This window comes from Balearica regulorum, chromosome 11, assembly GCF_011004875.1.
Source record: "Balearica regulorum gibbericeps isolate bBalReg1 chromosome 11, bBalReg1.pri, whole genome shotgun sequence".
NCBI classification, from domain to species: domain Eukaryota; kingdom Metazoa; phylum Chordata; class Aves; order Gruiformes; family Gruidae; genus Balearica; species Balearica regulorum.
This window is the reverse complement of record NC_046194.1, coordinates 15,060,817-15,074,787: the sequence shown is the minus strand read 5'-3', so window position 1 is coordinate 15,074,787 and position 13,971 is coordinate 15,060,817. Positions and strand designations below refer to the sequence as shown.

The window sequence follows — 13,971 nt, the reverse complement described above, 5'->3', positions numbered from 1 at the left end:
TGATGAATGATATGTGATTCTTAAAGTCTGGTTCAAGAAGCTTGCTGGAGTCAGAGACAGGCCCAGCCCTGTGCTGGGAGTCGTCCTGTATCAACACTTCGGCAACGCAAGGACCTCTGCAAGGAGAGAGCCCAGCGCGAGCCTCCCTGCCCACCCAAGCCCTACAGCTGCTCCCGCGGTGTTTGCAACCCAAGCTTGCAACGGCTCCCTGCTCTACAGAAGAGGCTGACTACGCATTTTATATCAAAATACTCCTACTGAGTCGAAGTAAGAAAGAAAAAGGAGCCAAGATTGAAATGCCAGAGCCAGTAAAACTGCAACACGTATCAACAAATGAAAATGTGAATGAAGAAGTTTCATCCTCAGCAAGTCCTCAGAAGGGAGAAGCGAGATCCTCAGAATATGCTTTTCTGACTAAAAAGGCAACTAGAAGAGCTGGAAACTACATCTCTGCTCAACATCAGAAACCAAGAGAACCTCACGTTCAGAAGACCAAGTTTGGCCCTAAACACTTAATGGGATTAAATAGAAATGGCAAGAACCTTAGATATAAACAACAAAACATCTATGAAAAGATCATCTGCTGCTTGGACTTTAAAGGTCTACATGAAAACAACTGCCAGTTCTAACAGCAGCATCCTGTCAATGACACACATTTAAGCAAAAGGAATAAAATACACAAAACATTAAGCCAACATTTTGGTAACAATGGATAAAAAAATGCCTAAATTTGTATTTTTGCATTAAATATTTAGCTTAATAAAACCAACAACCATGCATTTGAATTAGAAGAATGTTTTAAAAACCACTGGAACAGATGAATGACAGTTGGACAGTTTGATCACAACTGACAATTCACATTTAAGTGCAGAGGAATGCCCAGCCTTCACGTCCTCTTAAATCAGCAGTAAGTCAACATGCGCTTATCATTAGGCATGCACTTGCATCCACTGACGTAGGCATACTCACAGCAAAGTACTGCGTGTACTGAAATACCTTACTGAATCTGGCAATGCATACGCACGCGTGGCCATGCTGCTAAAAGCCATCATTTTCAGATTTTTGACAGTCACCCCTTGCCGCATCCCCCATTTGTTCCTGGCTGGGTATTTCATTTGCCAGAATGTTTATAACCCCTTATTACCCCCCCAAAACTGTGATGCAGTCTTAACCACAACTTCAAAAACATACTGACATTATAATATACAAACATGTACAGAAGATATACACACTCAGACACACCAGGGGATAAAACAGACTGGAAGGAAATGAGGAACTTTATGTTACTGTCTTTTCTAATGAGATAGAAAGTGGCAGATGTAAAGATTTCATTCAACCGACAATCTCTTTTATGATATGAATAAACTACTAAACCAGATTTAATCCTTTATAAAAATCAGATTATAAGAAGCAGACAAAATCACAACTTTATTCAATACGCCATTTTATCCAGTGTGACTAATGCATTATTTGTATGAAGTTAAAGTGGAGCGTTGGAAAGCTATGAAATAAATCAAATGCTCTACTTTATGTAATCTTAACAGACAGATCCCATTAGGATTCTACTATGCATAGCTGTTGGTTAAAATCATTGACCAGTATCCTTATAAATTAATCAACTGAGGTAATGCTGGCTTGGCTGTCATCATTTTCTCCTAATCTACATTTAGAATTCACTTCAACTTTTCAAGCCCTTTGGAATAGGTTTATCAATCCTCTCGCCCTTGCTTCAGACATCCACCTAACCGTTAATTGTTTACAAAAGACCTGGTACAATGGAACTGTATCATTTATGTTCCCTTTCTTTCCACAGATAATAGAGCACATATTGACACTGCGTTATAATTAGTTAGAAAGATATTAAATCTTAACCAAACATTCTAGCCTGCCTCAATTTTTTGATGAGACCTTTTATCATTGAAGTCGAATTTGCAGGTAGATTGTGTGAGTTTACACAAGTGAGAATCATCACAAAATCTAAAATAACCCTGATCTGGCTGAAATCCAGCTAGCAGAATACTCTTGGTTATGGATATATGGGAGAAAAAAGCCTTCTAGATATCAGGTTACTTGTGAAGCTCTAATATGTTTTCAAACATACGACTTCTGTGTTACGTCTGTGTATTTTATGCAGTCTCTAATCATGTTTGTTAGATGTCTGCATGTCATGTACTGCAAGATTCATGAGCAGTCTACAACCGGGCTAAGTTCTCACACAACGGCTTGTCTTGGGTAATGGGGAAAGAACCAGGTGGAGTGAAGTGACAGGAAGCTGTATTATTTATTATCCTGATGTTATTTATTATCCTAGGATACACCTAGTCACGGTCTATGATCCAAACATGCTCCATGTCCTGCTGATGGGGCTGCATGATTCTGAACGAGCACACAGGTGTTTTCCTACACAAATATCAAAACTCTCTTTAATTATGTTCCCTTATCTACAACCCCTCTATGTGCATATTAAAGAACAGTCAGTTTGTGCAAGGGGTCTTTAAAGAGAGATGGAAAAATTGAGCAGTAACAAAAATATTGCAATAGATTGCATAACGTTTCTGGAGCTCCACCACAGAGTAAGTAAAGGTTGTCTTCTCCAGAAATGGAGTGAGAAAGCAAAGGAAGCTCTGGCTAAGTATGTTTTAGAGTTTACTTAATCAATGAAAAAGTTAAGCCCGCTGCAGAGGCCTTTGACTCAGCCCTCTAGTGCAACTTTACTGGCCCACAGACAACTATCAAAGCCACAAAGACAATACTTCTAAGTATGTGTGCTACTAATAATCTCCCTAATTGCCTTAAAACGATACACAGGATTTCATCAAAATCCATTCTCTCCGTCAAAAGCCCATTGTTAATTTCAGAACCAAATTCCACCAACATAATCTATTAAAACACATACGTGCAAATACCTCCTGCCTTTCTGGGACAAAAAAAATAAAGAACATCAATTGGTTTTGCTGTCTAGTTTCTCTTGAACCTTGAAGGAAAGGATCTTTGAACAAAATTTTGCCTATTTATTTATTTTACATCACAAAGATGTACTCTTCCTAGTGCTTGCTAAACGCAACACAGTAATTTGTATCCCCAAGTGGTATAAATAGAAAATATGTTCAGTCTAATAACATATGTGAAGAAAACTCATGCCCAGGGTTAACCAACAAAGCTTCCGTCTGCTAGAAACAAAGGCAGCTGGCTCAAAGAGCAACAATGCTTCTGAAAAAGTGTGGATGTACTATTCAGTGAAGCGTCCAAGACATGACGTTTACTTAAGCTACAGCTGCATATACAAAGCTTTGCTATGAGACCCGGGAAATGACAAGTCTTCTGGAGTAACAAGATCATTCTGTCTCTGAAAGGTCCACGGCCTTCACTGTCCAGCTGAGAGGAGGGTACATTATATCAAATATGCACACTGTAAATAAATTATGCCCTTCAGAAGAGTTTTCTCTGCTTTGATTACCTTTTCTTGCAGATATGCTCTGCCCAAATCCTACCATTTCTCTTTACGGGCTTGCTTTTCCCCTACTAATATATCTGCCTAGGTTCCTGTCTTGCTCTATCACCATAAACATTCATAAACATTAAGGGACTTAACCTCATCATACCCCTGCAGAATAGGAAAATATACCCATTGGAGCGGGCAAGCAGTGAACTGGAACTCAGCTGACAGCAGTCCTAACCAACGCCAAGTCCTTCTGCAAGTCACTTTGCTCCTCTCTTTCCATTCTCCTGCGTATAAGAAGGGGTAATGACAATGACTTCTCTGCAAAATGCCTCAGTCTACCAATAAATTCTGTGATGTGATTTTTCTCATTTTACAAAAGGAGGTAAAGTGGAGACGCATAAATCAACATTGCTTGAAAGGTCTGTGGCCAGAAATGTCACCCCATTTTTCTAAACATTTGTCTGATATCATCAGCACAAAAGTCGCATCCAACACAGGATTTCAATGCATAAACTATGCCACAGACAATCTGCGTCAACACTGTTTGCTCTTCCTGTAGGTCGTGCAGTACGAGCAAGCTAGTGAAGGACTATACAGCTAGAGTGAAGTTCAGAGCAGAGAAAATGTCAAAACCAGTTCCCAGCTGACCCCCAGGAAGATAAAAAAGCGAACAGAAACACCAGATACAGGCAACTACATAACTGGCTCTTCTTTCTCACAGTTTCCACCTGAACAAAAAAAAAGGCAAATTACCAAAGATGTAAATATCGTTACCCCACTTTGACAGACACAAAGTGACTTTCCAAAGGTAGTAAAGCAGCTATTGGCAGAGCCAGTAAGAGAATTCACGTTCTACTCCTAAGTAGATATCCTATGTATATATTCACCTTGATTTAGCCAACTTAAAAAGGACAAGCCTGCCAAATACTACCAAAAAAAGCAAGGCAACTCAGCTTCTTCTCCAAGCAACCACTACCCTCAGCCACTGGCCAATGCCTCAATCCCTTCACCTAACCCTCTTCAAAGGCTTGGTGAAGACAAATGGGCCTTCCAATGTGCAACGAAGCATAAAGCCATGAAAATCAAAGGGCTGCTTTTTGAGTAAATATGAGCTCCAAAGCCATTGTCCTTTCCCACAGAGAAGATCTATGAAAATGCTTACTATAGCATATGCACAGTATTCTTTACAGCTCTGCCTCCCTGCTGACCACCAGCCCCAGGGCCCAGTCCGCTTCCCATTACAATCAACTTCACCACACCCACTGACTTGTATTGGAATTCTTTCAGGGACCCTAACTAATGAGTTTTTAAACACTTGTAGACAGAGGAGATAATTCCTCATCATTATTCTTCATAGGAAACACCAGGAAGAATGTCATTCCATTGTTCTACAGGAAAGAAACTGGAAGAAAAATCACCCCCACATTCGAAAGAACAGCCCAAAGTTTTTATACGTGAATTGGCTACCTCGAGCTGTGGGTGTCTTACCTGAGAGTTCAAGACAGGGACCTAAAAAGCGTCCAACCTCCTGAAATTAAGCCCCCTGAAATGATTTCTCACTGTGGCCTCTATGCAGACAAAAAGGTTCACAATCAACAGGCATATATTTTTCCAAGTCTTGAATACTACATTCTCAAACATAAGCACGGCTACTGACTGCAACACAGAAACAGACTCACCTACACACTGCATTACTGCAGGATCTTCATTTCCCTCATGACATGAGACTAAAATAAATGGGAACTGGCAATCTTAATGACATTTTATATTTCCTGATTTCATATTTAAAGCTTTACATTTGCTCTCTCTGTTGACAGTTGTTTGCTTTTTTCGCTCACAAGTGAAATCTTGACCTAAACCAGTGATACAGTAAAGGATGAAAAAAGATTAAGTAGACCTACATAATGGATTATTACCCTCAGACCTAAAAATATTTTAAATGAAAAACATTCCATTGTGAAGCCACCTTCTCAGCACAGATCGCAAGCCACCAAGTACTGCTCTGCTTTTACTTTTAGGTGTCTATCACTTCGTAGGATGCAGACACCATCACCTATCACAAGGGCCTATCCTTGAATGATCACGAAGAAAACTTTTAAACTATGGTCAGGTCCACGCCAAGTGTCATAAGGAAAAAGCACTAGTCTCAGCAGTGAGACATCTGCGGGTTTGAGCCCCAGGCACTGAAAGCAATGTAGAGCTACAGAATTTAGTTATTCCACACCATGTACACCCACAGCGATACAAAAATAGCTATTATAATACTTGTCAAAGGAACAACTGAGTGATTTTTAACTTGGTGCTCTATCTCGTTTTCTTCTTTGCTGCTTAATACCCCACCCCTAGAAAAACATATAATTATGAGTGGGCTATTCATGTCTTACTATAACTGGTAGCACCATGCAGCATCTGAGTCAGGAACATGAATTGCTGACTACTGCTCCTCACTAAACAAGGCTTGCACGCTGTACATAGTAAATGGCATTTCCCTGTTCTCTCTGTCACCTACAATGAAAATCAGCTCCCAGTTGTGGCACCATCTCCAACGTTCCTCAGACCTTACCATCTCAAATAACCTGGAATAAGGACTCATTGATAATCTCCAGTAAAAACACAGAGATTAACTGCTGAGGTCACGTAACAAAAAAATTCCACAAGTAAGAGTTTTCTTCTCTCGGTGGCTTGGTTTGAACACATTCATAAAATGTCATTAAACGTGGTAAGTTTTACAGAAGAAGAGATTACTGACTAGACCTTTGTTTAAAAATCGTAATAATTTACGGTGCGGATCTGCTACGTACAAGTTGAAAAACAGCCTCCTCATGATAAAATGGTTTGTAAGAGCTGGGAAGTTAACTGCAGGAAGTTTTGGGTTATTCCTTTACCTCAGCTCTGTAGCTCCATATGATTTTTTCAGCACTACGAGCTCAACCTTGTAAACCCATCATACTGGCTGCACTCAACAGCAGTCTCGTTGAAATTAAGGAGCCCCTTGCAATCCGTTGCAAGTTTCTGTGACACTAGGCTTCAGTACAGAGTTTTTGAAAACCAACCCCTGGTTCATTCCCCAAAATCTTCACTCACAAATGTAGATTGAATATCACATGCCCTTTTGTGAGAATCTTTGGTCAAACAACTGTATCATTAGAAGTTATTCAAAATGGAGCATAAAAGCTACTGACACACATGTTGCCATCCTTCCTCTCATTTTTTATCTTTACAGTTGTCCATTAGTCAGGAGAAGGTACCTTTTGACCTCTGACCAAAGCTGTTACAACAATTTAAACAAATATTTTGATTACAAAGCATCAATATAGAACATTCAGTAACAATAAAAGGATGAAAGCTGTCTTTTTGAGTCACTGTTGTGACTTCCTGACTACATTATATTACGAGTTGTCTGGAAGGTTACACTAACTTGACATAGTACTAGATTTACTATCTTCTTTTTCAATGCTTAAGAAAGAATTTGTGACATTGCAAAACCCAGAGTTGTGGCACAGTTTCAGTTTTCAGTGTTAATAGATGTTTGATGGCTTTATAAAATCTATTCTGTTAACTGCAACCAAGAGAAAAAGATTCAAGCTTTCCTCTCCATTTTTCTTTTCTTTCTTCTCAAAAGAAAGGCAGTAAATTTGAATTAGGTTCAGAACTGGGCTCTGTGGAGGTTGTTGTTTTTTTTTTTGCATAGTATTAGGTGTGTGCAGAGTGCCTTGCTGATCCTGGTCATTAGAGAGTTGCTCCACATTTCATGAAGTCTGCCTTTTGGCCAAACCAGGGTCAAATCCAGCACTCTCTGAAGTCAATTGGGAGCACCTCCACTGACGTCACTGGCTACTAGCTCAGGCCCGAGCTGGAGGAAGACATGGGTACTTTATGATATTTATTGATTATATACATTTAACAAGCATCCAGACGCCCAGTCCTTCAAGTCCTCTACACAAAGAAATTCTATTACTTCAAACTAAAGGCACCAGGGAAATCCAGGACGGGGTCTACCTGTTTAGATGCTCATTCCACATACTTCATGGGTTCAGTGTACAAAACATTTCCTACAATTCTTCTAGATTATTTTTTTAATGAGATTTAATATTTACATTCTTTGTGGCTGCCCAGTTATTTGTGCAATCATGTAAAACTGCTGATAGATTTCAGGGAAATGGATGCGTGCTATACAGTAAAAAATAACATCAGTTTCCATTACCAAATACATGGAGAACTGGAGTTTAGTCATTAGTAAAACACGTTGAGCATTTTGGGAGCGATCAAGAATCCAGTTCAGTAAAACTTAACTTGAAGTCAGTTGTTTCAATAGGACTGCCTGTGTGCTTAAAACTACATACCTGCCTATCGACCCTGCCATACTAAGGCCCACATGCTTTTTCTAGGTCTTAGAGCCAATTTTGTCCCATCTGGCATGATGGGAATTTTGCTTGACTCAGGATAAAACATAATTTGGGCCTCATAACACAAGAAGCATCACAACACTCCTTCCACGATGCTGGAACGTACTGACTCAGTCCTAAAAAGTTCAACAAGACCAGCAGTGTCCACCCATTTTTTTCAGAGATCACTTAGTATATTTACTTAATAGTTTACAGAATGTCATGTTTTTCCCTTAAATTTAGTTAAATTCCAGCTTGCAGTGACAGTCTTGTCAGACAGACAAACGGAGTAATTCTGTTTGACTGATGGACCTGCATCATAACACCATCTTTTCCTCATCCCCAACAATATAATTGGCATTCACGTACAAAGTGCTTAAATGCTCTGAAGTTCTGCCTGGCTTCAGAATAGCTGGACAGTATCTGAAGTATCTACTCTCCATCCCAATTTGTATATTTTAAAAGTCATTAAATTCTTGAATGAATCATTAGGAAAACAATTCAAATGCTGTTAAACTGATAGTAATTTTGCCTTATAGGATAGATGTGAGCTTAATGTTTGCAAACGGCCAAATTCTTTTAAGATTTACACTCCAGGGAGTTCAGTATCAGCCAGGGAAGAATTACTAAATCAGGATGTACTTCAAGTACAGGTTTTGGCCCAAGACTATTTTTGGTCTTCCTCAGCTGCTTGTTTTGACAGCATCTAATCCCCCTCACCCACTCACCAGCAGCCACACAATCCATCCATTTACACTTTCAAAGCAAATTGAAAATGAAACGTTTTCAAATAATTACTCGGGGATGTCTGTAATTCAAGTCCAAAAAGTAACTGCAATTCAACTGTAATATTTCTTAAGGAGAAGAAAGGGAGGGGGAGAAAAATGTTACAGAAATCCATTCAAAATGTGGTTTTCTTCTATACTAATGCTCTCACCATCACCCAAAAAAAAAAATTAAAAAAAAAAAAAAAAAAGAAAGAAAATCAATGTAATTCCCAAAGAGCCTATCTACTCTAGTTCACACATTCCCATCAGAAACACAACACTGGTTCCACGTTCAGAAGACTTTTCATTTAGGGAGCTATTATAGACTCTGGTGAAATCATAGTAACTGAGAAGGTCTTCTGCAGAGGCAGAAGGCAAAGAGGGAAGGGGGAAGGTGGGTGAAGGGGAGGGGAAAATACCCAAGGCTGGAACCGAAACAGTTCACCTTTGTCTGGAGAGCAGGATCACCCCCTCCAGGTTGAGGACTATGCTGAAAGAACACGCTGCTGTGGCGTGCAGTATGTTTTCGCATTCATACAGGAGAGGAACCTGGCCCACAGATGGCCTGTTCTCAGCTTTGTCAGCCACAAACAGACCTTTGAACTTTCTATTTATATAACAGTTTAGTGAGTTTAAGCCTCTTCCTGTATAACTGGCAGTTTGCTGATTTTGCTGTAATTAGGCTACTTGTGATACATAATATAAAAAAGAAAAAAAACTAAGAGGCTTGTTTCTCTGCAGAGAGAAGTCTTCCTCATCGCCACCACACAGCTACGATGATACTTTTACCTGCTGATCTTATTTCCCTTTGCCAGGTTTCATTTTATCTAACTCATTATGCATTTTACCACTAAGTATCTTCTCAACTTCCACGTTTTTTAAAGATTGGAGGACTTAAAAAACATTAATACCAACGACAATAAACATAACATAAACCATGAATCTCTCCGCCTTTGTTTGTGTTAGTGAGGAGCTATATATTCGGGGGTGGTTGGGTTTTTGTTGGGTTTTGTTGTTTCCCAGCTGCTGATTAATGGCACCACCTTACTCCGTAAGCAGGTTCAAATCCAGCCACACGGTCCCAGGACACTTCAAGATTTCATTTACTTGGTTACCACAGACAAGCGTGGAAAGTGATTTAAAAGATGAAATTTGATTTTTAACAGCAAGTGGTCCCCTTGGTGCACACAGGCATTCAAGCTTTTCATTATATCCATCTCCCTTCCTTTCTCCCTCGTCGAATGGCTCATATTAAATGCAAGCCCAGGTGAACGTTTCTTATTCATCCAGGAATCACAGCAGATTTTAGCTTTGGCCCTTTCACCTCAGCCAGAATTTAGATTAATTTAAATGGTTTTGGGGTTTTTTTTCAGCTGTTCAAGTTTGGCAAAACATCTCCTGGGACATTTGTGGCATTGTTTTACACATTTTAGCCAAGTGTTAACAAAAAACCCCACACCAACCCTCAGCTACCCTCCCAACCACATTCTTGATGAAGGTTCAATGAAACCTCATTCTCATACTACTGCGATCTCTCCTAATATGGGAAACTAACAGGCTGATTCTACAGTTCCTATCAAGACAAAGCTCCTGCTAATCATCCTGAATGCCAGGTGAGAATTTAAGAACACGTGTAGTAGCAGTGCACGCAGTAACTCTCACAGTTCTTGACAAAATAAGTTTCAAGAAGTGACACAAAGACGTACCTCCATTGGGGGGGAGGGAGAGGGCGCGGAAATTAACTGTAATTTTCCCATCAGTCCAAAACTTTTGGGGACTCATTTCCTGATATAATGGCAATGCATAGAAAGTGTTATCTTTACACCTTTTGTCGGATTAAAAAAAAAAAAAAATCTCTGCTTGAACTATAAATATTTTTAATATATATTTCTCAGGCTAACTATGTTTCTGTTGTACTTTGCATACAGATAATATATATATAAACACCCACACACACACTGTAGGCCTGAGCTTGCCTTCTTGGCGATTGCAGCACAGATAGCAGAACTTTTGGGTTTGCAAGGAACGCAGAAGAGGGACTCTAATTGCCTTCCAAATGCTTGTGAAACACGTTTTACAGAGGCCAGCTTACAGGCAGAAAGGAGGAGGACAGTTTCAAAATAAGCAGCAGCAATTCACATATCATATTATATATACTTATTTGTAAATATTATGAAGTAACCATACCATAGTGGATACACAGACAAAAATTAACAATTCTTGATGGGTGAGCATGCATACTTCTGGGTGCGCAGAGATGATGCATGCATAACGCACTACATATATACACATGCAACATATTTATGGATACATGAGCTAAATTCAATTCTCCTTAAGCAAGGCAACTACTTGTCAGAGACAGAAATCTACATGTACAATAAAATACATGTAATGTTTGTGTATACGTGTAGATTATGTACCTACATATTATATACATGTGCACTTGAATGTCCTAATTGGATTATTAAAAGCTAAATCCAACTTGATCTCTGCAGTAAGTAATTGTGCGTGAATGCCTGTGCCACATAGAGAGTTTGTGCAGATATCAAACACTTTGTTTCAAAGTAAAAATGTTCCTTCTTCATGGACCCTAAAACCAATAAATTTCACTGTACAAAAGCAAGCAGATGGAAATTCTAGAACGGGTGGCAACATGTTCATATTTTATGGAAAAACAGAGGCACAAGAGTTCCCTTCTTTCTGATGCACATCTCTAAATCCACATAAAACCATAGTCAAATGAAAGTAAGTTATTAAGCAAACATTAAAACTCAATACCTATAATGTGCTTAGTATTTGAACTACACCCACATATTGGGTTGTAACAGCTTCCATTAAATTAATGATGTTACCCACACTATAAATTAGGCAAATTGTATGCAAATATTATTTGAGTAGTAATACGGTGGTTATCAGTTGTCTGCAAAATAAATTAGTGTAGCAGAGTAAAGATAGTGTGGTAGAAGCATAATATTTAATTGAGCACTAATTTTATTGTGATTATTACTTTTAAATAACAACAGCATGGTTATTAAAAGATGTAATACGATGGTTTATGCAGAGCTGATAAAACACGCACATGATCCAAAATGCCTGCTTACAGATTAATATTGATATAGTGTAATTTATGGTTCCAAGGATTTACTCCAAATTGCTGTAAAATAGAACGTGACAGGTATTCGGTTCTGATTATCTTGGATTTGCAAGTATAGCTGTTAGACCGTGTTTGGCAAAATTATAGTTATTAACTAAATATATTATCTTTTTTCCTAGACATACCTTTATATTATCAACAAAGTAAAGTAAACCCTCTGCAAAACATGAGGTCCAAATGCACATGCCTACACACATATAATCCGTGTGACATTTAGAGATTAGGATCACAAAATACAGTATTTCAGTGTCTGTCTTCCTTGGCAAACTGCACTCCTGCCTAAAAGCATTTAACAAAGCAGTAACCAACCACTGAATTTCACCGTGCATAGTTAAAGAATTAGAACTATATTTGCTAAATTGAAAAGTAAAGAAAGAACCAATAAAAACAGTGAAAGAATAAGCATCATGTCGTTAACTAGCCAGGGAAGTGACTAAAAACCCACCCGAATTCTAACTTTCCCAGCTACTTGTTAACCATCGAAAATTCCTTAACATTCACTTTGGTAACAAGTTTACGATACACTTAAAGAGATGCACCGACCTTTCTAAGGTGTCCACCTATTTGCAGAGCAATATAAACCTAAAATTCCGCTCTTAAAAAAAAAAAAAAAAAAAAAAGAGAGAGAGAAAAAAAAGAAAAGAAAAAGGAAAAAAAGAAAAGGAAAGAAAAGAGGCAGAGAGGAGGAGGAAAAAAGAGACCTGTATAATATCACGGGGACTGATCTTCCCACTTCCAAAACTAACTTCAATAACGCTTCATCCAGAATAGGAAACCAGCAAAACCAGCAACAGTAGCCCCCACACTGGACAGGGCTACAGTCGAACTGTGCCACACAGCAAAACTACAGTTGCGTTTCTCCCCGTGAAAGGAATACTGTCACTGACAGCAGTAAACACAACATTAGCAAAGCCGCGATCCCGGGGAAAACATCGCCTCTCCACACCGCTTCCCTGCTCGGGGAGGGGGTTGCTGTTGCTGCTGCTATTTCAGCCGGCACCCCGGCACATTTCAGCGCTTCCCCTGCCTCTCCTCCCCCTCCGGCCAACTTCGCCCCCCGCAGCCGGCGGACCGCGAGGTGCTCCCCACCGGCGCGGCTGCGGAGCGTGGCCGGCCCCAGCGCGGCTCCCCGCGGGCGCAGCGCGGACCCGCTCCGCGGCGGGCACCGGGCGCTTCGCCCCTCAACAAAGGCTAAGGCACCGGGGGAGCGAGCAGGGAGGAAAGGAAGGAGGCAGCTGTTAGGAGGAGAGGGGTGGAGAGGCAAGGGAGAAAAAAAACCAACCCAAACCCCAAAACAAAAACAAACAAAAAAAAAAGGCACCCGAAAAAAACCTACCACTGCTGCTCTAAGTCCCAGTCCCTGAAAAAGTCGAATAGGTCCATAACGATCTGGTGGGGAGACTCAAAGAAGTGGTGCCCCCTCCCCGCCCCGCGCCGAGACGAGGAGAGCCGAGCCGGCGCGGCTAGGGCTGCCCGGCCCGCATGGGCAGCGGCGCCGCGGGGAGCGGCGGCTGCAGCGGGGCCGCGCGGAGCCGCCCGGGGCTCGCGGAGCGCCGCCGCCGCCGCCCGCTCCGGCCGCCGCCAGCAGCGCGGCGCGGCGCGGCTGGCTGCCTGGCTGGGAGAGGCAGGCACGGCGGCGGCGGCGGCCCTGGCGCACGCACACACACACACTCTCACACACACACACACACACACTCGCACACCGCGAGGGGAGGAGCCGGGGCGGCCCGAAGCCGCGGCATGGAGCCGCCGCGGCAGCACCGCCGGGATCTGGCGGAGCCTTGCAGCCCCCCGCCCGGGGTGCGCAGGGAAGTTTTGCAGAAAAGGAGAAGCAGCGGGGATGGGGGGGGGGAGCGGCGCGGCTTCGAGCCTCGGGATAATCTGAGAGCGTTCTGGCTGGGCTCGGAGAGGGGGAGAAAACAGTGGGGGTAGGGGAGAGGAAAAAAAAAAAAAAAGGCACCTATAATTTAATTGCTAAAGCCAACTCCTGTGAGTGAACAAACCTGACTCCCACTGACACGAGAGGTGGCATAGACATGACGCGGACAGCGCTCCGTGTCTGCCTTACTGGGAGGTGCACGATGGCAGGGGAAGGGGGCAGAGGAAAGCACAGGCCGGGCAGCCCGGGGGGGCTGAACAAGCAGGGTCCTCCCGAGCACTCCTGGGGTTTGGCTCCAGCTGAGCAGCGTCTGCTCACCAGCTGGGCCGGCAGCCCTCCCCACC

The 13,971-nt window shown here is 41.6% G+C and overlaps 1 protein-coding gene across 2 annotated transcripts in view; it reads right to left on the bottom strand.

Moving 5' to 3' along the window:
* Positions 1-13,411, bottom strand: part of AFF2 (ALF transcription elongation factor 2) — a 348,828-nt gene extending 335,417 nt beyond the window's left edge. For both annotated transcript variants that reach the window (XM_075763452.1, XM_075763453.1), the window contains exon 1: positions 13,085-13,411. In XM_075763452.1, coding sequence (XP_075619567.1) covers positions 13,085-13,131 — 47 coding nt within the window. In that variant the 5' untranslated portion in view covers positions 13,132-13,411. The remainder of the gene's footprint in view (positions 1-13,084) is intronic.
* Between the last annotated feature and the right edge of the window lie 560 nt (positions 13,412-13,971).